Below are 25,893 nucleotides of genomic sequence, written 5' to 3'. Positions count from 1 at the left end.
TGCAGCAGGCAGGCCCACCTGCCATCCATCTGAAGAGACGGAATGAGCACAGCCTTCTGCTCATCCACCAGGTGAGGCAAGCCGAGACGCTGGCATTGCACAGGGGATCAGTCTGTATCTTGGAGCTCACACTGCAAGGAAAGGGCTGTGGGCAATATCAAGTCTCTAAACTCACTGTTTAATCCTTCAAAAGTGAAAGATTCTCGGGGAAAAAAGTTTTGGCTATTGCTGAAAAGATCCCAAACCCATAAAGCTATGTTATTTTCAGAAACATTTTCAATTAGACAATTTGAATTAAACCCAGCAAGTCTAGTCCAAAAGGACAATTTCAATTTTTAGGGCTGGAAAATCTCTCAGAGGGTCACTTATCCCAGGGTTTTAAAAATACGTTCCATAGAGCACTTGAGAATCAACAGAGGTTGAATCATCTGAAAATATGAATTTTAAAATGTTTTAAAGATTTACTTCTGGGGTGTGGGGGTGGGTCAGAAGAGGTATGGGTCCCCTGGAGCTGGTGTTATAGGCTGTTGGTGACTCAACCAGTATAGGTGCTGGGAATTGAACTCAGGTCCTCGGTAAGAACAGCAATTTCTCTTAACCAATGGGCCATTTTTCCAGCCTCGCCACCCACACAGTTTTTGAAACAGGGTCCCAATGTAGCCCAGGATGGCCCTAAACTCTCTATGCAGTTGAGGATATCCCTGAACTTCTGATCTTCCTGCTTCCTCCTCCCAAGTGCTGGGGTTCCTGGAATACAGCACCAGGACTGCTTGTTTCTATGCAGTGCTGGGATGGAAGCCAAGGCTCCATGCACGCTAGGCAAGCACTCTACCAGCTGAGCACACCCCCAGCCCTGAAATACTATTAGTAGTATTTTTACAAAAGCTTTTCATCACACAAGTTTGTTACTCATTAGACTCTAATGAAACTGTATCAGCAATCACCGTGACATTTTCCTACCCTGACTTAATGGTGACCACACTGTACTAAGTTTACAAAAGGACACTTATATTAATAAAATGTAGCTTCTATAGAATGGGGGTAACTTGTGCATACACTCAGTGCATATAGACTAAAACTTTACTTGAAGAAGTTTCACTGCTAAGGTTTGAAAACCACAAATACAGTCAGTTTCTACAGCAGAGTAAAGCTGTCTCAGGCTGGGAAACCAGCACACACACAGCTAAGCTAGGAGAGAGGACAGCACTGCACTTGCTCACACATTGGGACAGTCAGTAGACAACTGAAGTCTGCAGTACTTGGGGGGGGGGGTAAATCAAGTCAGATATTTTTCTTTGAAAGGGATTTATTTGTATTCTCATTAAGTTCTTAATTAAAAATCAATAAGCAGCAACTTCAATTGTGTGCCTTTGTATTTAGAAAAACAGGAACACCTGCAATCAGTCAGTGAGACATGTCTATGGACTGCTAAGAGCTCTTAAAGGTGGCGTGACTTCATGCACTACTTCTGTTACAGGCTGAACTGTTAACAGTCTTACTCATAAGCCATGGCTGCAATCGGCCAGCACTGCGCTCCCATTACCACACTCTTTCCAGACTCTCGGAGGAGTGCAGAGGAACGGGAAGAAGTCAATCGTTCTCTGGATTTCAGGGGTTTACTAATGTGTGGTGAAAAGCTTCATCTCATCTTCCTTTTCTTTTAATCCAAGAGATTTGAGGAAACTGAAGCCTCTGAAAGGTGCCTTTACTTAAAACAAAGACTCCAGCTCAGGATTTGATGATTCAGAGTGAACTGGAAATATAAAAGTGTATCTGCACGAAGAAAGATTTCCTTCAGGGCATTATGGATAATCCAGTGAACCCCTCCCCAGATCCGGAGAACAGCCGTGAAAATTCTTCCATTGCAAGACCAAGTCCCAAGCTCAGAGTCCTTCTCTGAGTGCTGCAGCACCGCAGTGATCAAGAGTAGCGCCAGAACCCATGCTGAAGTTACAGTGACACCAGGAAGCAACTGGGCCAGAGTAGTGAAGGATCCAGAATGAACCACAAGGGGGCGGAGTGCACCTCAGGTCCCAGCAGTAGCAACCCCACTGAGACATTAGTTCCAGTAGTTTAGCTCAGATGGCTACAACTTTCAATATCCTACATTTTAAACCTAGCTAAGAAGATGCAGAACACCCCCTCCCTGAAAAGTAGTAGTGTCAAGTATTGCTGCTATCTGTAGCAAAGGGTTCAAGAGCAACAAAGAACAGGTGGACAGTGGGGAATATGGCCAAACAGTAGCAAAGTGTAGCCCACCCTACATGGAAGACATGGGAAGGGAGTTTATTTAAGAATGGGACATATTATCAGAATAGCAAAAATAAGAGGGTGGAAAAACTGATCTTCCTGTATGCGCCACACACCCCTTCACTGCTCCTCTATAACCAGGGTATTGCAGCTCACAATAACAAGAGTCTTCCTCAGTCACGGCCTGTGGGGCTGGCCTGCCTCATCAGCCATGTTAAGAATATAGTTGGCCATGTCATCTTCAGTGGGTGCATCTGACACCACCCACGACTCATTTGCTCCAGTCATCTGTAGGCGACAAATGGGGCAGTTCCTGTGCCGATCACTCCTGTCAGGGAAGTCCAAGCAAAACAAGATTGTTTTCTTTCTTTTTCTAAAAAAAACAGGTTCGCTTGAAAAGTAGATGGCTTAAAAAAAAAAAAAAGTAAATACCATAAAAGTACACAAAAAAGAGTTAATATTTCTCTTCATCCCAACCTTTAATTCTCTTCCCCAGGGCCAAGCAGTTGTCTACATATTTTACTAGGGATGGATTAAGACCTCAGGCTGGTGGGAAACGGAAGCCTGTGTGTCCTGCTGACCTTGCACTGCTACTCACACATCTCAGAACCATTCTGTACCAGCAGATGCTGTTTTAGTCTTTCTGCTTTTCCCTCTGAGACAGAGTCTTGCTATCCAGTCCCCAGGCTAGCCTAGAGCTTGCCATCCTCTTGCGTCCACTTGCTCAGTGCTGGGACTGTAGCACACACCAACACACCTGGACTTGAGCATGTACTGTATGAAGATGCTATACTGTATCTAATCTCCAGCATAAAGACGCGCAGTGTTCTCCCCCCCCACACACACACACACCATTTCGTTTGCTACCACAAGCCAGGGTCTTTAATTCTTATTCCTGCATCCAAGTAAGTTCTCCTTTATAACACAAACCCTTATACGTCCTAAGAGGAAGCTACCTCTTACCAGTGGGAGAATTGATCAAAGTGCAAATATTTATTTTTATTTAAGCGGAAGCCACCGTGCCTTGGGACTCATGTTTGGCCAGTGGTAGGTATATGGTAGCAGCAAAGATTATTACTAATTATTATACTGAGTAATAAAGGTCATTCTTTAAAGATAGGGGTCTTTATGCAGAGTGGCTGCCACAGACCTTGCTATGTAGACTGGCTGGCCTTGAACTCACAGAGATCTGTCTGCCCCTGCCTTCTCAAGTGCTGGGATTAAAGATGTGTGCCACCACATGCAAAAAAATAAAAGACTTTTGACAAGTTAATTACAATTAAAGGCCTGATAAAATATCCTTTGGTTCAAAACCAAGAAAACTTTAGAAAACTGTACAAAGATGGAGCATCTGAGGTTTAAAACAAGAGATGACACTTATATACAGGATAATTTTCTGATACAGAATATACATTTGATTACTTAAGATTATGTTTTACAATGGGATTGCCCTAATCAAATACTACTTTGGAAACTTAAATACCATATTTAAGCTAGAAATATATTATGAAAGGAAAAAAGACAGTGTTTTTCTCTTCTCACAGTGAAATCTAGGGTCAAAATAATCTAGGGTCAAAAGTCATCAACTGTTCTTTTGCTTTTGTACAAAAGCTGAGAAACTTATTCCAAAAACTTATTCCAAAAAAAGTATGGAGTTGGCACACATTATTTGGTTGATTTGGGCTCCCTGGAGATGGTTTACAAGATGTGTGGTTTTCTGTAAATAAAACATCACAATTTAAAAACAATCAATTTCTGCTTCTGGCCAGCAGAAACCTGATTTATTTTCTGTGATGGTTTCAAAGAAAATTGCCCCCAAAGGGAGTCTCACAATTAGGGAGTGTGGCTTTGTTGGAGTGGGTGTGGCCTTGTTAGAGGAAGTATGGCTCATGGGGGTGGGGTTTGAGGTTTCATATATGCTCAAGCCACATCCAGTACCTCAGTCCACTTCCTTTGCCTTCTGATCAATATGTAGCCACCGTGTCTGCCTGCACAACGCCATGTTTCACCATGATGACAATGGACTAAACCTCTGAAAATACAAGCCACCCCAATTAAATGTTTGTCCTCTATAAGAGTTGCTGCTGTTATGGTATCTTTTCATGGCAATAGAAACCCTAAGACATCTTCCCACTTAAAACAACTGACACACAGGACACAATGTCCAGAATGGTGTCAGATGAGGTTTCATGTAAAACACTGGACACAGACAAGGATGTGACTCCCAAGAGGTGAGAAGCAAAATGAGCCTATGATTGCAAGCCAGATTTCCTGTGAGTTTCCAGGACTCATAAAAAGAAGTAGGGGACCTCGGAGGCCTGGCAGGCTATTGAAGAAACAGCTAAGGCAAGGCAGCTAGAGCACTGCACAGCAGGCAGCTACACAGGGGCAGGGCCAAGAGACAGCAGGCCCGTCACTGAACACAGCACATCAGTGTGAGCATGTGAGCAGATGCCAGGAGGCTGGAATTCAGAGGGCACAGGACGTGCTCCCACAGGCAGAGTGGACCCTTCTGAAGGATTGTGTCACATCCTGGGGAAGACAGTGGAGTTCCTATGTGGTACTGGAGAGTGCACATCTGTACTGTAATTCCAGAGTTACAAAGCTGAGGCAGGAGGAACGTTGCAAGTTCCAATTGAGGCATGCCTGGGCTAAATATTACAAGATCTTGTTTCAAAAAACAACAACAAAAATTTTTTTTTTAAAGTAATGCTTGTTTTGGGACTGAGTTGGCAATTTCTTGAGAAACATCTGTTATATGTGATCTGGCCACTTGAGGTAGAAAAAGAAAAAGTCAAAATACATGTCCATAAAACCTACCTGTCCACAAACAAACACAGAAGCTTTTACTTGGCACTTATCTGCACCTACACCATGGTTAAATCTGAAGATGATTACACGGAATGAAAGAACCCAGACAACAGAGAGAATACCCTGTATGGTGCCACTCTAAAAGTCTAGCAAATCTCAAGTATTTTTAGCAACTGAAAGCATTTAATAGCTGCTTAAGAATCAGGCTATAGGTGATTTTGGGGTGTAATGGATTGCTCTCATCTTGTTCTGACAGATTTCATTAGTATGCACATAAATTAAAGCATATAGCTTATTGCATATAAATTATAAATTTTTCTAAATGCTCCATTATCTTGTAAGCAAATGACCTTAATTAATTGACCAAACATCCCTCCAGATCACACAGCCGAGGATTTCTTCCTCTACACACATATGGTGAATTATAGTGAATTATGTGGTGGGGGGTGCTGAAAAGGGGAAAGTGTTTGATTCTAGATTCAAGATGCTTACAGTGTCTGGCTGGGCAGTGGTGGCACACGCCTTTAATCCTAGCACTCGGGAGGAGGAGGCACGCAGATCTCTGAGTCTGAGGCTAGCCTGGTCTATGGGGCATATTCCAAAACAGCAAGGGTTACCTTGTCTTGAAAAATAAAAACAAAACAAAGCAAAAAAAAAATCAACAAAGTCACATCTCCACACTTTGTAAGCATTAGGTATAAAAACACTTATACTAGCGGGCACTCCATGAAACTCAGAGTAGCGAAGAGCAAAGCTCTCGTGGTCAGTACTGAAGCACTGCATTCCCAGTTGTTTACTCACAGTCCAGCTGCCTCTGCTATCCCAAGGGGAGCAGATAACTTACCATTTGTCAATACACTTCTGACAGAAGCTGTGAGCACAGGGCAGGATGAGGTCAGCTCGCCCGTCCATGCAGATACAACACTCCTCCTCATCCGTCAGCTGCTTCACCCTGGGTGTGAAAACTGAGCTGGAACAATGACAGTCTCTGTCCACACACTTCCTACTTTGTTTCACGGTCTTAAAAAGCATCAGTAAATACCACAGTATAAAGTACAGCATGACTTACGTGCAAAGCGAAAACCAGACCACAGTTCACATCTTTTGGGGATAGCAAATACATTAGGGAAGAAATACCAAGGTTAAGTTTCTTTAAGAAACTTGAAAGACGTGATAAAAAGACAAATTCTGTGCAGTTTAAAGAAAACAAAATCTGAACAAAAACTGCATATTCAGGTCTTTCTGAAATAACTCAGTCCATCTTAGACATTGAATTTACATACAGGAAATGAACCCGTATATCATTTAATTGTCATAACAGACACATGCTGCCTCATCAACAGGGCCTTACAGTGGCACTGACAGTATCAGAGCGAAGGGACAGCAGAGTGGTCAGAATCAGATGCCAAAGAAACCCAAAGGGGCCGGAGCACAGAAGCTCCAGCTCAGGAAGCTCACAGGAAGGAACCCAGCGTCACAGAGGCCGTGCTCCTTTGCATGTGGAGTTTCCTCAACACCAACTCCAGTAGCTCAGCTTAAAACATCCATCTCCTTCTGTTCTCAAAACCAAATTTTACCTCAATTAAATCATTTAAAAATTGCATACTGCTGTTCCATGATTAATCACCCTGTAGTTTAGCTTTTTGAATACAAACTTTCTTAAAGTGATTGTAAATGTTTTATTCTCTGTTGTTCTTAAGGGAAGAGCCGGTCTGGTACCATTGCCATCCCTGCTGAATTTATAGTATAGCACGTAAGGCATGACAATAACACTTAGAACTTGCTGATTTGAACACAATATAAACAAATATCAAATGTGCAGCATGCATAATATGTGCCAAGTAAGTATTTTTGGAAACATGAGAGAGAAATCACAGAATACTGATAGAGACCATTCTAGAGCATAAAGTAAGCCATGAAGGCATGAAAGACATGAAACGTGTGTGTGTGTGTGTGTGTGTGTGTTTATAAGGCCGCATGATGCTCAGGAGTTCAACTGGGAGAAAAGACTGATAATATAGCAAAGACAATCTGATTCTTGAATGTCAAAATACAAATCTGAACTTGCTCTAAGAGGCAAACTAGAGTCAAGGGAACACCAATTCCTGCTGACTCAGGGAAATTAGCTGAGAGTGGAGAGCTAGAGAGAGGGAGTGAAGTAGGACTTGAGGGGCAGCGAGGGCCTGCTTTAAGGAGCATTACAACAGACATACCACTAGGGTGAGGTAACGCATTGTTTGCTTCAGCCATGGAGAAAAGAGTGCTCACTGAACCGAAATGGTGAAATGAGTGGAAACCTACATGCATGTGGATTGATATGTGCATTCATGCATACATTTGTGTATGCACACATATATGCACATGCAAATACACATATGAACATTTATATACATCCATCCATCAGCTCATGCATATTGACACTTAGGCGCCTTTTCAGATTTCTGCCTATGAGCTTCCAATCACCTGCAGGACTCCACAGAGTGACAGGCCATTCTGACAGGGAAGCTTCAGAATCAGGAGCAGAAGGCCATTACAGAGAATAGCAACTGAATATACCTAGAGCAAATGGAGACGTTGCCAGCAGAAGCTGCTCTGTGCCCCTCTCTGCTATCTTCTTCTTAGCACAGTGAGCAGGAGGAAGGAACTTTGTTCTACCTGACCAGTCGGAGCTGGAAGAGTGCCGCTTCCTACCACAGAACCTGAGGGGCACACTGCCAGATGGAGATCACAGGACACCAGTGCAGGAAGAACAGGAAACAAAGGCTGGAGACACTTATTCTGGAGATTAAGCTCAGTGGGAATTTGATTAGTTTTCAACATTTGAAGGACAGAAGAGATCGGACTTTGGTGGCATTCCAGAGGCCATGCACAGCCGCTGCACTCACGCAGGGCACTCTATAATTTAATAACGATGGTGACAGGTAATGTTCTACACACACCGTTACGTGCCGTTCGGTGTCCCGTCTATTAACACAGTCCTCTGGGGCACACGCCATTGCTCTCAGCCTCTCACAGAAGACGAGGAAACTGAGGACAGAGAAGACTTAAGGTTTGAACACAGGCAAGTTGGTCCTAGGGCCTCTGCTGTGCTGCCTCAGAGGGCCAGCTTATACACTGAGGATAGAAGGCAAAGCGAAAACTTTCACAGGAATCCGAGCTATCTGGACGTGAAGAGGACTGCCTCTCTGAGGTGGTCTCACAGCTCTGGGCGGCTGGCAGTGTAACTTGTAGTGCATGCTGGTTTCCATGTGGTGAAATACGGCACAGTCTGGATATTACAGAGCACAGACAGAGCAGTCGCCTAGGATCAGTGGCACCGTAGCACCTCCAGCTCCTTCCTCCTCCAAACCACTGAGCTGCCATGCACTAAGTGGGAGTCTGCTATGCCAATCAATATCTAGCGCTACAATACTCCTCTAAACCCTCTTCCTCATAGGACCAGCTGTATTCCTGGGGACTGTTAGGATTTAATGAACTGCAAGGCTCAACAAACAGCAGACATTAATAGAACTATACATGTGACAATATGCAGGACTGCAGAAGGCCCTCAGGCTCACCTACCACTTGCGAAGTTCTTTTCTAGAAGCTGGGGACCAGGACACCACTAGAAGCCCACAACACATGAAGCCAAGTACTGGCTTACCTAACCAACTGGCACTGCTTTCCTAGTCTCTAAGAGCAACACTTCACCACCTTCCTGAAGATGACCCCAGCAGGCAGAGAAATGCCACTTGCTTTTCATTGCTGCCGTGTAGCTACAGACGCTTTCAAAACACTCAGAATGAAGCAAAACTGCAAGTGTCAATAAAGGAATAAAGAGGAACTCCTGCCAAACACATTCTTAATGTTAAGAAGGACATCTCCAGTTCCTAGTAAGGATATCAACATGCCTGGAAACACAGAAGTCTTTTCCAATAGGCATTTTCAGGTGGAAGCTTGCAACACCGAAAGCATGGACGAAGGAAAGCTCAGACAGAAGAGCAGTACATGAGGCCTGAGTAAAGGAGCACCAGGCGGCAAACTCCAGACCAATGCAGCGTCAACAGGCACACAGCTGCTTGTTCTTTCCTGAGTGGACTGCCAAGGCCTGAAGACAGCATTTAAAAACTTAACTTCCAATTCGATAATTTCTGAAACAATTCTGTCATATTCTTGAACTTAATTTTATAAATGTTTTTGACTGCCTAAAAACTCATTAAAGGGGAGGCATCAGTCATTAATGTCATAAATGCAAGAGACGGAGTGGGTTCCTGGAGAGTGAGCCACCTTAATCTGGGACAGAATGGAAGGACAGGGTAACCTAAAACTGATCTGGACTACACCACAGGCGGAGGCAACAGGACTGAGGGAGTCACAGAGCACTGGGGAGAATGCCACCGTAACTGTGCCCCACGGTGCACGCACCTGCCCATCCACAGACTAGCCTGACAAGACGTTACAGAGGACAGGCTCCCATCGGGCTCCTCAGAGGCGGAGCTCTGCGCCAACACTCCAGCAGCTTGACTTGTGATGTCTTTATAAAGCTGAATAAACTGGTATAAATTCATGATCCGCGAAGCTTCCACAATACCACTGCTTTTGTTAATCTAGAAACACAACAGGGAAGGGGGGACAGACACACAATTCAGTCAAATATCCTAGGAAACAAATTTATGGTGTGTAATATACCTAGGAAAATAAAGAGTCTGATTAAAGAATATTCACATTCTCTTCAGTTGTGGAGCTCATCAGAGAACTGACTAAATTTTCCGATCTGACATTCAAAATAACCTTGCCAAGATGACCAGGCATCCTGTCTGGAGTTGATAACATCAGGCGACCTTCCCGGAGTTGAGAAATGAGTTTTAGAGATTGTTATTAAAATGTATACACTTTGCTGTTTTAATTAATTCCTTTTTGAGATAGGAACTTGCAATGTCACCCAGGCTGGCCTAGAACGGGAGATCCTCCAGCCTAACAGCTTTTAATTACAGGACTTACGTACGCTATTCTGCTACCACTAAGAGGAGGATGGCTTCCTCCTCTCCTTGAGTGTGGTTTGTGTGAATGGGATGTGCAGGTGCTGCAGAGGCTAGCGGTGAACCTTGGGTAGGACACTGGCTACGTGCTCTGTCTGAGGTTCTCTCAATTGGCCTGGAACATGCTGACTCCACTAGGCTCACACACCAGGAGGCCTCGAGGACCCATCGCCTGTTCCTGCCTCCCCATCCTGAGATGACAAGTAGGCTGTACTATACTTGGCTTTTATTTCTTTAACATGGGTTTTTGAACTCAAACTGAGGTCCTCGTGCTTGCACAGTGCACTCTACTGAGCTCGTTCTTCAGCGCCATTCTTGAATTATTTGGGCAACTCTGTACTTTTAAACTAAAGCCAAAATGCTACATTAAACAACAAATGTTAGTGAATTTTGAGATTTTACAAAATTTCATTTCCTGTGAAGTGGAACCAGTGGCCTGGAGATAGTTCCTCTGTAGACTGTATCTCTACCCCCTCCACTTGACAATCTGATACAGGATACTTGAGACAGGACAGAGGACACTTTTATAAGACTTCAGAAAATCAGAGTGGGGCATGTATTATAGTAAGTCAGTAAGATGAGGATGTAACAGTTTAGGTCCAGTACCTCCTCTTGTTAAATGTCCCTTTACAGGAAGAGGTACTGGGCGCCTCGCACACGGCTCCCTAAGGGTGAAATGCTACACCGCGCCAGTCGGTCTGTAAAGGGTCTGACAGACGTGCGCCAGGTGAGAAGCACAAGGACTCCAGCAAGGAGCTGCAATGGGTGAGACAGAGGGAAGGTGATGAAAGCTAATGTTATGTGAGGCAGTGACGGAACATACAGCTTTACTGATCTCCTCAATGACTTTGTTGTTCTAAGCACACAGGAAACCACTGGCGCGCTTTGAGCCAAGACATAGCATGATCTACTTTACACTTCAAATGTGCTGAGGAATGGCTACTGGGCTCAGAACACACAGAGGGACACCGAACAGAAGCTGGGACCGCTTAGGAGGTGAGAAGAGATGGCCCCACTAATCACTGAAAGTGGAGAGGCACAGTGAGGGCCTGACTGAGTGTGGGTGGTCTGGAGCGCTAAGGGACACAAGCAAAGGACAACTGCAAGATCGTTGTCTAAGCACAAGAGATCTAAGACATGCACTTCATGAAGACCTGTGTGTGCATATGTGTGAAGGGCAGAGGTCAACCTTGGGCACTGTTTGCTCCTCAGGACACCTTTCACATGTTTTTTGACACAGGGTCTTGTGTTGGCTTTGAATTTATTAACTGGGCTAAGCTGGCCGGCCAGGAAGCCCTAGCAATCCTCCTGTGTCTGCCTCCCCAGTGCTGGGATTATACACCACCATTCACCACTATGGTGGGCTCTTGCTGACTAAACATTTTCTCCTCTGTCTTCTTTTGAAGTTTTCTTAATAGTCCCTTCAGTCCATAAATTTGGGGTTTATATATTTATTTATTCTATCTGTATCAGTGCTTTGCCTGCATGTATTTATGTGCACCGCATGTGTGCCTGGTGCCTGAGGACATCAGAAGAAGTCATCAGATTCCCAGGAGCTAGAGTTATAGAGGGTTGTAAGCCATCATGTGGGTGCTGGGAAGTGAATGCAGGACCTCTGCAAGAGCAACGAGTACTCCTAACTGCTGAGCCGTCTCTATGGTCCCCTCAGAACATAATTTTCAATTAATCTAATAACTTTTCTAATGTCATACCCATAAAACATTCCATCTAAATATAATTTAAAAATGAATTAAATATTATTTGAGGATAATCAGAATGGTTCATAGACAGATAAGAGTGGTCTTACCATAAATTAAAGGTTAAAATATAAATGTTTATAATTGTTTAAGAATCATGAATATGAAGTTCTCAGGCAAATGTCATGAGTAACCTTGTACATTCAGCACTTGGGGCAGGGAGGCAGAATAACTAAGACTACACTACTGAGACTGTTAACTCCCCCCAAATTTTTAAAAATTAAAATAAAATAAATAAAAATAAAGAGAAGGAACACAACGTTTTCAGCCTCTCATCTTTTTTCTACACTAGACTTAACTCTTTCTAATCCATATACTGGCTTCACAAGATCTTTGCCAAGAAATGCAAATGAAAATTCTTTGAATAGATCTACCATCAAGAAAAAAAAAACATACAAATGAAGATGCTAAAGGCCTTTGTCTTTAATACTTTTTAAATTTGGTTTTGTTTTTTTACAAGATTGTGTTCCTCTGTGTAGTCCTGGCTGTCCTAGAACTGACTTTGTAGACAAGTCTGGCCTCGAACTCAGAGATCTGCCTGCCTCTGTTTCCTGAGTGCTGGGATTAAAGGTATGTGCTACCACTGCCCGGCTGTATTTAATACTTTTATTTTTCTACTTAGAATCTTATTTCAAGAAAGAATTTTGCTGGGTGTGTTGGTGCATGCCTTTAATCTCAGCACTTGGAAGGCTGAAGCAGATGGATCTCCGTGAGTTTGAGGCCAGCCTGGTCTACAAAGTTCCAGGACAGCCAGGGCTATTACACAGAAAAACCCTATTTCAAAAAGGAAAAAAACAAGAAAAGAAAAAGGAAGGAAGGAAGGATTTCAATAGAATACAGTAATTTAAACTTAACTATATAGTAACATAGTGAAAGCTGCTGGGGCAAAAATAATAATAATAATAATATCAATCATTAACTCTGTATCAAAAGGAGCAACAGAAAACCCAAGGATTAGAAGACTGATACATTCATATGTTGATAGTTCTACAGGTTATAGAGGTCTCCTCCTCGTAAACTAAGTGTTTTATGAAATGAGGATGGAGAGTGAAGATAATATAGGTAACATGCGCACCAAACACAAGGGAAGCTCAGCCCTGGCCATACAAAGGAGGGACTTCAGCAGGGTTTGGTCATCCGCTGCAAGCCCAGCTGATAGATGCAAAGCATAGTGTTTCAGGCAGGACACAGTCGCAGGGAACAGTCCTGCCCAAAGAGCCCCAGGGAAGCCAGGGACTGAACAGACTATTTCTTTTTCCTTTTAATTTATTTTTATTTCATTTGTGTTGATATTTTTGCCTGCATGCATGTCTGTATAAGGGTGCCAGATCCCCTGGAATTGGAGTTACAGACAGTTGTGAGCTGCCATATGGATACTGGGAATTGAACTGAGGTCCTTTGGAAGAGCAGCCAGTGCTCTTAACCACTAAGCCATCTCCCCAGCCCGAGTACACTATTCTTAATGCTGAATGTTAGCTGTAAAGTGGAAACTGAGAGCTACTGGAACTTAGAAGAGGTGAGAGAACCCCTGCGAAGGGAACTATGGGTGAGATGGTATCTGAGATGGGCTGTGGAGACAGCAAGCGTCAACATGCAAGAGTGACAGCAGCCGCCGACTGTCCAGGCACCCTTTCCACGTTAGTTGCTGGGACACCAGCTTTTATTCTGGCATTTTCCACTCCCTGAAATGTCTTAGGAACCAATACTGGTTAGTGTGATCTAAACCAATTACCACCCTCCCCCCCTGTATGAGTGTGTGTGTGTGTGTGTGTGTAGAAGGTATGACTGAATAGTGACCAGTGGGTTATGAGATCTGCTGGGCCTGTAACCAGCTCTGGAGCCCGTGCATTAGGATTTGCTGATGCAAGACAAAGATAAAAGGCTTTTGTTTAAACTAGTTTAAAGCAAGTGTTCTGTGATTCATAGCTGACAACCATTAAAGTGACAGAAGGAGAAGACATTCTAGTTGAGGGAACTTAATATCAGAGGGTGTGAGTTGTAAGAGTAACACTTTGAATTCACTAACATTGGTGACATGCAGAAGGCAAAAGGGAATAGTGAATAAAGCAGAAGAGAAGTCTGGAGTCCCACGTCAGCCCATGAACACCAAACAAGAGCAGGGAGAGTCTGTAGGGGTGAGGCCGCAGAGTGTTCAGCAAGGCCGTGAGCTGAGAACTGCGCTTCAGAAGTCATTTCATAACAGCATAAACGGAGCCTGGAGGATTCTGAAGTGCGGAGTCAGTAGAGTTTATGACATTCTTGCTCAGAAGGGACGGGGCCTGAACTATAAACAGTTTCATTTCCTCAAGGACATGGCATTTGCCTGAACTTGGTTCCTAGTGTACTGCTCACATTTCTGCCTGAAGAAACTGGAAGTAAGCAGAGGTAAACCTGACAACTGACTGTGGAAAGGAACAGACCAAGGCAGTCTCTGGTTCTCGGACTCACCAGCGTTTATCTGCAGTGTATGATACCATTTGTTCTAGCGTGTTATATATACATATACACAGATCATTAAAAAGTTGTGTTTCCTTTTTTAATGAGTAAAATCCAGTGTTCTTAAAAATATCATCTTCTGAGATAACTCTCTTAAGGCTTCTATGGCTTATCTTACCTTTGAGAGGAGGGGTTGAGACTGAAGGGGAGCTAATAAAATTCATTTCCTCTCAAAGGCCTGGGACTAAGAATTGTTATTTTAATTAATTTACTGGGAGCGGAAGCTTTCCAATACTCTGCAACAGCTGCCAAGATATTTTTAGCGGTTATCTAGAATATAAAAACCCAACTACAAAATAGTATGTTCCTGACAAAAGTCCACTCCATAACTCAAAATCTCCATGGCCTCTCCGGTGGATATTGTTTTCAGGTGAATGTAACCCAATGTTCTCAAAAGAAGGAATTCCCTAAGGTAACTAATTTTTAAGGTATCGTCCAGAGCTAATGATGGTGTCCTCGGAGGGTTCTACAGCTAGCTAAGCCTCAAAAGACAGATGAAGGCAGAGACAAGCTCACTACCACTTCCTCCAGCTATAAAAATCCCTGTGACTTGGCAGCTGACAACAGTGGGCGTCAACAGGTAGCCTGACGCAAGACAGTGTCGCATGATGCTTTCGGGGCCGAGAAAGTGGGTCAGTAAAGTGTCAATCACACAGACACTCAGCACCCACATAAAATCTGGGTTCAAAGGTGTGCATGTAAGCCCAGCACTAGGGGAGCAGAGATGAGCAGATCCTGGCATGGGGTGGGGTTCCTGGCGTGCCAGTCTAGCCAAAACAGTGAGTGAGTGTCAGGTTCAGTGACAGACCCTGTCTCAAAAAACATGCCTCATGTCGGTGTCTGGCCTCAACCATGATGTACACATGCATACACAAGCTAACACACACGCGTGCCCACGCACGCGTGCACACACACACATGCATACACAGACTAGCACACAACACACACACACACGCATACCCTATGTTTTATAAGACTATAAAAGCAATAACACTTATTTATAGTCTATTACATTATTAATGTGCCTCTAACTACCCAAACAGCATGACTCTGAAACAGAAGACCTTCCCAGTCTTACCTTGGTACAGACCACCCGTACAACCACTTTCCAAAAGGCAGAGGAATCAGACCCAGGTTGGACCTCAAAGAGAAGATGTTTTTCCTGGCCAGCAGCTACCTTAGCAGTTCTGGAAAAAGGGCAAGCACATTTGTTAATTTTATGAAAAGTAAAACCAAACTCAAGAAACACTTTCCAACAGGGCAGACAAAAGCAGAAGTGATGTAAAAGCTGATTCCTCCAGCACAGGGACAGAAACGTTCTGAGCACGTACTTAGTTTCCAAAGTTTTTAAAGTCAAAAGTTCTGTGGAATACTTGTCTCCATATCTGTATTTCAATTGTCTTTGAATGTCTAAAAAGAATGCTTAGAAAAAATTGGTCTAAAGCTGGGCATGGTGACACAAGCCTGGAAGATGGCAGAAAGGAGGATCAGGAGCTCAAGGAGAGCTTGGAGGCAGGCTTGTGCTGCACGAGAAAACATGCAGTAACAGTCAGCCCTGACAAACGCAGCTCAAGAAACCTGGCACTTTAAGTAAAAGCCTGTTGGCTTAACTTACACAAACACTGACATAATTTTGAGGAATACCTTGCTCTTGGTTGAATCTTGTTTACATAATCACATTAACATACTTTTTTGAAAGCTTTTAAAGTATACTAATTTTGGGTTCAGTCAAGTAAAACAAATAATTTGTGCTATTAAATACAGCTCTACTCCCTTTCCTCAAGAAGAATTACAAGAGCCACACTAGCATAAAGACAACACAACAGTCAGAATCTTGCTATCAACACCAACTAAAACTGATCTGAAACCCTAAGACTGCAGCTTCCTTTCCCATTGCTGGCTTTTCTCTGAACACCAGCAGCAGGCTGCACAAAATTAAGTGCCTTCCAGCTAAGCCAAGCAACCTGTCTCCAGGAAGCTGGCCAAAGGGAACAACTGACATGCCAGCTTCCAGTTGCTTCCCGGAAGCCAAGCCACACCTCTGTGTTTGACTTCAGGGTTGGCAGACAGCAAGCAGGGAGCACTGCACTCATGAAATGCCCAACTCTAGCCCATGGAAATGAGTTTCAGACCATACTGCTGGTATTGCTCAGTGTATAGGCAGCAGTAGTGCTTAGGTTTAATTTTCAACACTGTTAAAACAAAACAAAAAAAAAACCATCAAAAATAAACAAAACAAAACCCCTCAAATTCACTCAGGTATCCTGCCCCAGGTGAATAAAGGAATATATTTCTACTGTCGCACAGTAATTTAGCTTGCAGGTGATGTCACAGGACAGAGGTTTTTTTCTTCTTCTAAAAACTTTAGGTCAATAAGCAAAATTTCATCAGATAGTCTAAGTTTACCTATATAAAGTACTAAAGGATGGCAAACGTTATGAATTACTCTTCCTAGGAGTTAGAACACTGGAGATGGCTTAGTGCTTGGTAAAGGCACTTGTTTTCAAGCCTGGCCACCTATGTTCAATCCCTGGGACATACATGTTAGGAGAGGCAGATTCCTCAAGTTGTCCTCTGACCTCTGCCTGTGTACTGCCCCCATAAATAAATGTAATATTTTTAAAAGTTGAAATAAGAATAAGGTGTACTATTCTTATATAAAATACGGAACGCGTCACGAGTTTGCGTGTCACCCCTGCGCAGGGGCCAGGCTAATCTCTGCGTCGTTCCCATGTTAGTATATGTGCTGCCGAAGCGAGCACTCTCAGTCCTATTTTATTCATCTATATAATATGATCTCAAAAACAAGCTATTTTTTTCTTTTTTAATTAATACAATCCAGTGTTCTTAAAAGAAAGCAGCTCCTAATAAAAACCTTAGGACTGTCCTTTAGGCTTCATAACTTACTGAAAATAGGCACTATATTCATAAAGAAAGTATCTTATGTTTCATATTGTCAGTATGTCCCTTATCTACTATGGGAATTCCTTTAGTCAATAGCCTTTAAGATACCAGCCCACTGTGGGCGTGGTCTCATGTACTATAGAGCACGGGCCTCTTGGCTGCTGGATTCAGTTTCAGTTCCCAGCACACACAGGGGACTGTGGATCACTGCTCTCTCTGTGAGTTTATCCCCAGATAAATAAGCCTTTGTTATACTCCATTCCGGGCTACTGTGGAACTTTCTTGTACACCAACACTTATCCAACACGGCTGTCATAAAAGCCTCTGGCAAAGTAGCATACGTATTAGCACAAGCTATTAACAGTGGCTATACTACTATAAATTTGCACATAGTGGTCCTGGGCTTTGAGGTGCTTGAATGAGAAGCAATGTAGGATAACGGAAGGAACTTCTGATTCACTGACAGCCGGAAGTGTCGTCAGTATTTGAGTAGTCAATTAAAATGGATAATCAGTTAAAATTCTCAAACCCTTGGTGCAGTGCACTGCGCATATCATGTGTTCAGTGAACACTGGTTAGACTGGAGAGACTAGAGAGAGCCTTTAAGACATCACTTAGGGGAGCTGGGAAGATGGGCCAGTGGTTAAGAGCACCAATTACGCTTACAAGTGACCTGGGTTCAATTTCCAGCACCTAATGGCAGTCCACAAAGGTACGTAACTGCAGTCTCAGTAATCTGGTGCCCTCTTCTAGCTTTTTATAGGCACCCAGACATGCATGTGGTGCACAAACATACATGCAGGCAAAAACTTATATATACAAAATAAAATTATTTTGTAAATATATCACTTAAAGTATCTTAGGCAAGTTTTAAATAAACTCTCAAAGAGACAAAGGGTTGATACAGAATAAAGAAAAGTAGAAGGTGCTACCAGAGGAAGGTTTAAGAGGAATAAAAGGTGCCACCCATCCATCAGTACTGAGAAAGCATTGGTGTCTGAGGCCATTAGAGGGCAAAGAACCCTTTGTATTTTAAAAAGCTTCTACATAGATTAGCACAAAAACCAAGGTGAAATCTATAAAGCCTAAGTTCAAGGTGAGAAATTTACACCATCTTAGGAACTCACTCCGGAGAGTTAAGCAGACTGTACTTCGGTTAACAAACTGTGGCCACACACAGATACACGGCTGATGCTTCTGACTGTCCAGCTTTTCCTCCGGTGACCGAGGGCAAATTCTCTTCTGTTTGTGTACTCCTTTAAGTCTTCCACAGCAGAGTCAGCCACAGCCTCTCAGTACACAGCTGCTGAGCTGCAGGACATCCTAGCATTGCTTCGCCATACCCATTGTCTGTGTTCTAACTTCATTCTAAGTTCCTCCCATTGCTGTTTCCTCTTCATATGTTAAAATAGCTACATTAAAGTCTGCTTAGAGCAGTCAATGTAGCACTTTCTAACTTATGTTAAAAAAATCATTCATCAGAGCATATGGTTACCTTCTATACAGCCATGACAAACGGGGTCATACATGAAGGGAAAACAGGATGAAGATGAGCAAGCCTTACACATCATTGAGTTCAGCTACTCTCCCAAGAAACTCTTCATAAGTTAAGGAGCCACTTTCTCGAACCAAGGTGACGTGTTTTGCTACTTTTTCTGGTAACTTGTTAATAACCAATTGCGTCTGATCCGAAATTTGCTGTCCCATGGTGAAATGGTGTGTCTTTCAGAATTCAGAAAGAGTTTTGCTTCACATAATTTCTGTTAAATACAATGCAAAAGTTATTTTACATAATTATAAAAAATACCAACATAAAAAAATACCAATAATCTCATTGTCCTAGTTACGGTAACTACTGCTGTGATGGAAGACCATGCATGACCAGAGCAACTTGGGGAGGGAAGGGTTTATTTGGCTTGCACCTCCACATCACTGTTCATCACCAAAGGAAGCCAGGACGGGAACCCAAGCAAGGCAGGAACCTGGAGGCAGGTGATGTGGAGGCCATGGAGGGTGCTGCTGACTAGCTTGCTCCTTGTAGCCTCTTCAGTCTGCTTTTCTGCAGAACCCAGGACCACCAGCCTAAGGGTGGCCCCTCCCCCAGTGATCACCAATTAAGATGATGACCTACAGGTTTGCCTACATCCCCATCTTAGGAAAGAAGTTCCTCAGCTGAAGATCCCCTTTCCCAGATGACTTTAGCTCGTGTCAAGTTGATATAAAACTATCTAGCACACTCATCCTTCAAAAAGCAAAGAAAAACTACCAGCACCTTTAGAGGGATTCAGTCAACTCAAATGAATCTGAGACACAATTTATTTAACCATAGTTTTTAAAGTTAAGTTTTCAGAATCATACAGCTAAATGACTCACGATATTGGAAGAGTGATGGGTCTCTATCAAAAACAAAGCCATCCTCTCTCTCTCTCTCTCTCTCTCTCTCTCTCTCTCTCTCTCTCTCTCTCTCTCTCACACACACACACACACACACACACACGTCAGGCTCCAAACCAAACGCTTTCCACAGATGACACATTCACTACTCACAGCACCTACAGGGTAGATGCATTTTTTAAATCCCCATTCTATGGATAAGGAAATGGTTAAATCTATGGTATGGGGTAGACATGAACTTTGAACTCCCACCTCAAGAAAATTCATTTCATTTACCATTTAAAAAAATCTTTCGCTTTTACTCAAACTAATGTCCTTACCACATAAAGCAAGAGAAGTAGTAATGATTACACAGAAAAGAATTTCATCAGAAAGCTTGCTTTATCATGTAATTTAAAAGTGACATTATAGTTTTAAGTACAAAACATGTGACTTTAGGGCTGGCAAGGTGGCGTGTGGGCATCTGCACTTGCTGCCAAGCTTGACAACCGAGTTCTATCCCCCGGAGTCCCAAGATAGGAAGAAACAACTCTCGAAAGCTGTCCTCTGACTTCCACACATGCACGGTAGCATGTGCTCCCCTAGACACATGTACGTGTACTCACAAGACAAATAATAAATGTTTAAAAAATGTGACTTCAAACTAAAGTATATAACCATAAACATGTATCACTTTCAGTGTTAAAATTTAATGTACTATATGTTTTTTAAAGTTACTTTAAATATAGTAAAAGTACAATGATACTAAAAAATAAATCCCCCATTACTATTTTGGATCTGAACCTATATGGTAGCAATTAATATCATACTAGAGGATAGTAAAAAAGAAGGGAAACCTGGATTACTAAACATAATCTCTGAAGGCAAAAAAATACATTTTAAATGTGTTCAGGTATAACAGACTCACACCAACTATATCCAAAGAGGAATCATTAAAATTCCCAGCTTAGAAAAGGTGTCCAGGGAGTTCACCTTAGTGGTTTCTGGGCAGCACAGACTAGTGACAACCAAAACCACAACAGTGTTGAACTCCATTTTATCCTAAGCAAGAACAGTTTCAAAACAAAAATTCCCAAATGCCCAAAACATAAGAAAAATGTAAAAGGACAATAACATGAAAAGTAGGGTATGGCATTAGAAAGGCAGGGACTTCACCCTGATGCTGCAGATAGATATTTAAACGCAGGCTATCTTTACTTTTCATGTTCTATTTCAAATATGTGGAAACATCATAAGCAAATGGCTACAGACCAGCTGGAAACCAGTGCCATACATGGTCTTTCTAAAAATTATGTTTAGCTGCTCTGTGGTGGTGCACACCTTTAATCCCAGCACTCAGGAGGCAGCGACAGACAGATCTCTGAGTTCAAGGCCAGCCTGGTCTATGAATCAAGTTCCAGACTGCCACGGCTACACAGAGAAACGCTGTGAAAAAATAAAAATTATGTTTAACAAGTACTGTTTACATTGTTTATGGCCTGGGGACAGGATGGTGAGCAAACTAAAGACAGTTCTCGGCACCACCGGGCATCCAACACAGTTGGGGTGGGGCAATAGTCACACAAGTGAGCATATTTACAAAATGAGAAACACTACACCAAATAAATACAGAGTGCCTTAAAAGCCCAGGAGGGTGTTTTGAGTTGGAAAAGAAATTCTGGGCAAACACTTGAGTCCAGAAAGATAGTTTGGGTTTGCAAGACAGTCGGGCATGGTGGGAAGACATTTAGGCAGAAGTTTCCAAAAGTATCTGAGATAGGTAGATCATGATATGCCTTTGAGGGAAATAAACACACAGGTGTCACCAGAGATCCTTCTCCTCATGGTGACACCAAAACAAAATAAAGACAATTGTTTAAGTTTTTTTTTCAGATCATTGCCCAATCTGGCTGACCAAGGCAAAAATGAAAGAACCATATTAATGAGTAAGTCTCAGTGACTTACTAAGTCTACGTACAGCAAGAAGCTGATCTGGGGAGCATTCTGAAGTGACTGCACAAAAGCACCTAGGTAAGATGCGCTTTAGAGCAGCAGAAGATGGGAGTTCTGAAGCTTTTGATCAAAAATAACAGTACAACAGGTTAAGCAAAGACGTCAAAATAACCCTAAACTCCTGCTAGGAGCCTCCCACTCTACTGTATCACACAACGGGCTGACCACACAGGAGGCTTTGATTCAGCTCAAGGCAGCCACACCCTGTAAAGGTTCCAGAGTCAGGGTTCAGAAGCAGGACTGTGGCTGTGTACAGCTATGTAATGATCTGTGCCGCACAACAGCCTGTTCAAATAACTGAGGAGCCTATCATATGGAGGAGAAGTGGGATTGTTTTACTTGCTTACAAAGAGCAGATTGGCCAACAAGTACAGAGGGTAAGGTCAGACTTATAAAAGAATGCCCTGCTACCACATCGATGGAAAGGCTGCTGCAACAGACATGAACTTTTCAATGCATAATATGAAAATGTTTAAAGACTGGAAATTCATCTAATGAGTTACGCAGAGAATTTTCCAGATGCAAAATGGAGGTGCTAACCTATAACCCAGTGGTTCTTAATCTATGGGTTGTGACCCCAAAGACCACCAGAAACACAGATATTTACATTATGATTCATAACAGTAGTAAAATTAGAGTTATAAAGTAGCAACAAAAATAATTTTATGGTTGGGATCACCACAACATGAGGAACTGTATTAAAGGGTCACAGCATTAGGAAGGTTGAGAACCACTGCTCTAACCTAACATTTTGCTCTCAAAATGAAGCTTAACTTTCCTCAAGCTTTTACTGTCCTGGCCTCACAAACAGACTCTCATCAGCCAGCCTGATGCTTTCAATTCCATCTACATCACCTAACAGAGAAAACCAAACTTCTGAAATGGTCTCAATCGAGACTTAATGGAACTGATGACAACTGGATCAACATTTGCAGGGGAGGCAGCTGTCCCCTCCTCTACCTCCCAGGGTCTCCCGCTGTTCCCAAGATTAGCTAAAACAAACAGGAGAAAACTATATACAGTTTTGGTTTTTGGTTTTTATATGTATGGGGAAGTCTTCACAAGAAAAATATGACCGTAAATAGGACCCAAAGCACAGACATTTACTAGAGAATTGTGGAAAGATGCCCAGACAAAGGAGCCGGGGCTAGGGCAATTTCCCCTGGTAAAAACCAGGCACTTTCACATGGTTGCTTCACCCCCTATTTGAGGAGGAAGAGTAGGATCTTTTATCTGCTACTTTAAAAACTGTTTATGCTCGTGTCATATTTTGGTATCCTGCACTGCTCATCAAAACCCCATCTGCGCCGGGCGGTGGTGGCGCACGCCTTTAATCCCAGCACTCGGGAGGCAGAGGCAGGCGGATCTCTGTGAGTTGGAGACCAGCCTGGTCTACAAGAGCTAGTTCCAGGACAGGCTCCAAAACCACAGAGAAACCCTGTCTCGAAAAACCAAAACAAAAACAACAACAACAAAAAACCCATCTGTAAAGAAGCCTTTGCTGGTTTTTGAATTAGACAATGTTGCATTGTCTTACTGGTACCCTAACTTAGAATGTTAAGGTTTACAGTGTAAGGCAGCATATTGTTTTCCTGTAATGGCACTTAGAATCCAGGAAACTGAATCAGTGACCCCACACCTACCTGAGGGCATGGAACCAGGGTGTTCACATTGGATAGGAGGAACGGCCTTCATTTAACCAATTTTAACAAATTTCCACCACTAGTGTAAAAATATAACAATTATTTATGTGTAATATGGAGCCACTGACATCAGTATCCACAAAAGCCATCTGCTGAAGTCACCCTTCAGTCACCAGTCAATTAAAACACTTACACACCTCCTCCATGACTTCTTCAGGATACTTACCTGTGTTCTCGCTTCTGAACAACAGACAAGTGTATATTATTTCTCTAGTCAACACACTGCACCTTTATCACTCATCTAGTATGCTATTATTAGCTCAGCCATGCGTCCACAATAACATGGAGCACAAGTTAAAATGTATTTATGGAACATGTAAAACTGTAAAAACGTATCCCTGATATCTATATATATTGGGAAACGACACAAATATCTCCCTTGAAACCATAGAACAGTAGTGCCGCTTGCAGACATAATTTGCTGGTAAACCATTGGCAATAAAATTCAGTAAAAGACAAGCTGTGGTCTGGACTCCTCAGAGCTAGGAGGTGGGCTCTCAAATCCCAGAGCCACTTTTAGCATGGCCCCTTCTAGAAAAACAGAGATGCTTCCTGAAAGCAGCTTGGGGGGGGGGGGGTGTTCTAAATAAAAGCTGTTATTCTGAAAGTCACGAGAACAGCAAGGATTCCAAAAATGCCACATTCTTCAGTGGGTGGCACACGAGCCGCTGTAGTTAAATGCTCCTTCTAAGACTATAACAACTGCAGCACCAGTAATGCTCACACACAGAGACTTTGAAAATTTAAACCACAAACCTATCCAGAACTGGATTAGCGGGAAACTGAGACAATCAACGTGCAAGATGAGTAGGTGAGGGCTAGGGAGCTCAGCTGAAGGCTGAGGGCCAACCGGAGCTCTAGCCCCGAGGTCATGTGAAAAGCAGAGGCTGGGAAGGCAGAGAGAAGGACCCCTGGGACTTGCTAGACAGCGGGTGCAGTCTAACCAGACCCAAGGTTGACTTTTGGTGTCCACTTGAACCCGCCCCCCGCCACACACACAGACGATGATCCAGTTGACAAGGATTGAGGTATTAATGGCACCTTTGAAATCTGTTATAATCTTAGTAATAAATACTAAGTTCTACACCTGGGTCTTGAAGGACACTATTTACCTTATTATTCACTGCTTACACAAACTCTAAATTTACAGGAAGTACCAGCTGTTAAATTAACACAGATAACAGTCCAGTGATTAGGCTGGTCAGTCACTGTAGAGTCTAGAATCCCTGTTCTGGGGCCACAGGTCTTAAGGAGGAGAAAATGAAACTAAAGAATTCTTTTCACAAAGACCGGAAACCTACAGACAGAGCACTGGTCAACTGCTGGAGTTCTAATAGTACTGGAGTACTTAGTAAGTATACTTATTTTTAAAAATATACTAGATTTGTATGAATTCTCCTTGCAACAGAATTTAGATGTATTCAGAGAACCAAACAAGATCAAAGACTGTAGATATTTCCCTTAAATATACTCTTCCCTTATGTCAAATGACAAAAACCTTCCTGAAAAACACAATCATATTAAGGAGGAAAACATACAGAAACTAAAACCAGATAGCATTAAGGTGTGTATGTGTGTGGAGAGGGGGAGACCATGCTATTTATGAGGGTTCTGAATACAGAAGGCATATCTTCTCAAAGACAACTATCAGCTCACGCCCAAGCCGAAATTCTGAAGAATGAACTTCATTCTATAGCAACAATGGGCAAGGGAGGAGTGGAAACGACCAACTTAGTTCGAGACATTGGATTAAAAGCAACTGGGAGTGTTACTGTAGCTACATACATCCAGAAGGACAAGAGATGCTGGGCATCAAGAAATGGGGTGGGTCAGAATATGCAGGCACACTGCCATTTACTTAATAGCTAGGCTGGAGAAGTACAACAGTAAACCCACATTCTGGAATGAAATTGCACACAGAAGGCGACTTACCCTACAATTATGATTAGCAAGGAAACTTTTTCATCAATGTCGGTTCTCAAGGTAGCAATTATTTTGACAAGCAAAGGCCCAGGTGAACAGCCTGGGCGGGTTGGCCGACGCTCCAGGCCCAGGCTTTCCCCCCTCGGGAGCCCTGCCCTGCCCTGTGGCCACCCTCCCGCCTCGGCCGCCGCCCCTCGGCCCCTCCTCGGCGCACCTGCTCTGCTAACCAACAGCTAAACTGCTTATTGCGCCAGCGCCAAGATTCAAAACTGTCAGAGCCGGTCGGAAACCTCTCCTCAGCACCACCGCCCACCGCGAAGGCGGAAGCAGCGCATCCACCCGCCCTGGAAGCCGGTGCCCCAGGCCCCGCAGCCGAGGCCCTGACCAGCACGGCCTAGCTCCCCCGAAGCCCGGCAACGCAACCTCGTGCTGCGCGGGCCTCCACTCCCGCTCCAGGACGGTGGAGCGGCTGCGAAGGGACACGGCGAGGGGGGCGGCGCTGCAAGGCTCACCCCGTTCAAGTCATTGCTCTCCCAGCGCCAGCGACGCCGCCTCGGCCGTTGCTTAGCTAAACCCGCTAGGCGGCAGCGCCGCGTCAGCCGTCCCAGTCGCACCTCAGTGACGCAAGGTCACGCCCTCGCGCGT

The 25,893-nt window shown here is 43.4% G+C and overlaps 1 protein-coding gene and 1 non-coding gene across 7 annotated transcripts; both read right to left on the bottom strand.

Moving 5' to 3' along the window:
* Window positions 1-451: 451 nt before the first annotated feature.
* Rnf141 (ring finger protein 141) lies at window positions 452-25,856 on the bottom strand. 6 transcript variants are annotated; one of them, XM_057778092.1, is made up of 6 exons: window positions 25,761-25,856; window positions 18,801-18,996; window positions 15,411-15,519; window positions 9,466-9,647; window positions 5,906-6,013; window positions 452-2,578 (listed from the first exon to the last, which is right to left on the bottom strand). In XM_057778092.1, the coding sequence occupies exons 2-6, from the start codon at window positions 18,941-18,943 to the stop codon at window positions 2,428-2,430; spliced, it is 693 nt and encodes a 230-aa protein (XP_057634075.1). In that variant the 5' UTR covers window positions 18,944-18,996; window positions 25,761-25,856; the 3' UTR covers window positions 452-2,427. The 6 variants fall into 6 exon arrangements, with proteins under 6 accessions (XP_057634075.1, XP_057634074.1, XP_057634076.1 ...); XM_057778091.1 differs by lacking the exon at window positions 25,761-25,856 and adding an exon at window positions 25,463-25,743; XM_057778093.1 differs by lacking the exon at window positions 25,761-25,856 and adding an exon at window positions 25,258-25,361.
* On the bottom strand, window positions 16,991-17,094 carry LOC130880878 (U6 spliceosomal RNA). The gene has a single exon (XR_009057672.1). It is a non-coding gene; the product is annotated as a U6 spliceosomal RNA (small nuclear RNA).
* Window positions 25,857-25,893: the final 37 nt, after the last annotated feature.

The sequence above is a fragment of the Chionomys nivalis genome, chromosome 8 (assembly GCF_950005125.1).
Source record: "Chionomys nivalis chromosome 8, mChiNiv1.1, whole genome shotgun sequence".
NCBI lineage: Eukaryota > Metazoa > Chordata > Mammalia > Rodentia > Cricetidae > Chionomys > Chionomys nivalis.
Note: the sequence above shows the minus strand (reverse complement) of the source record. Positions and strands in the feature narration are given on the sequence as shown.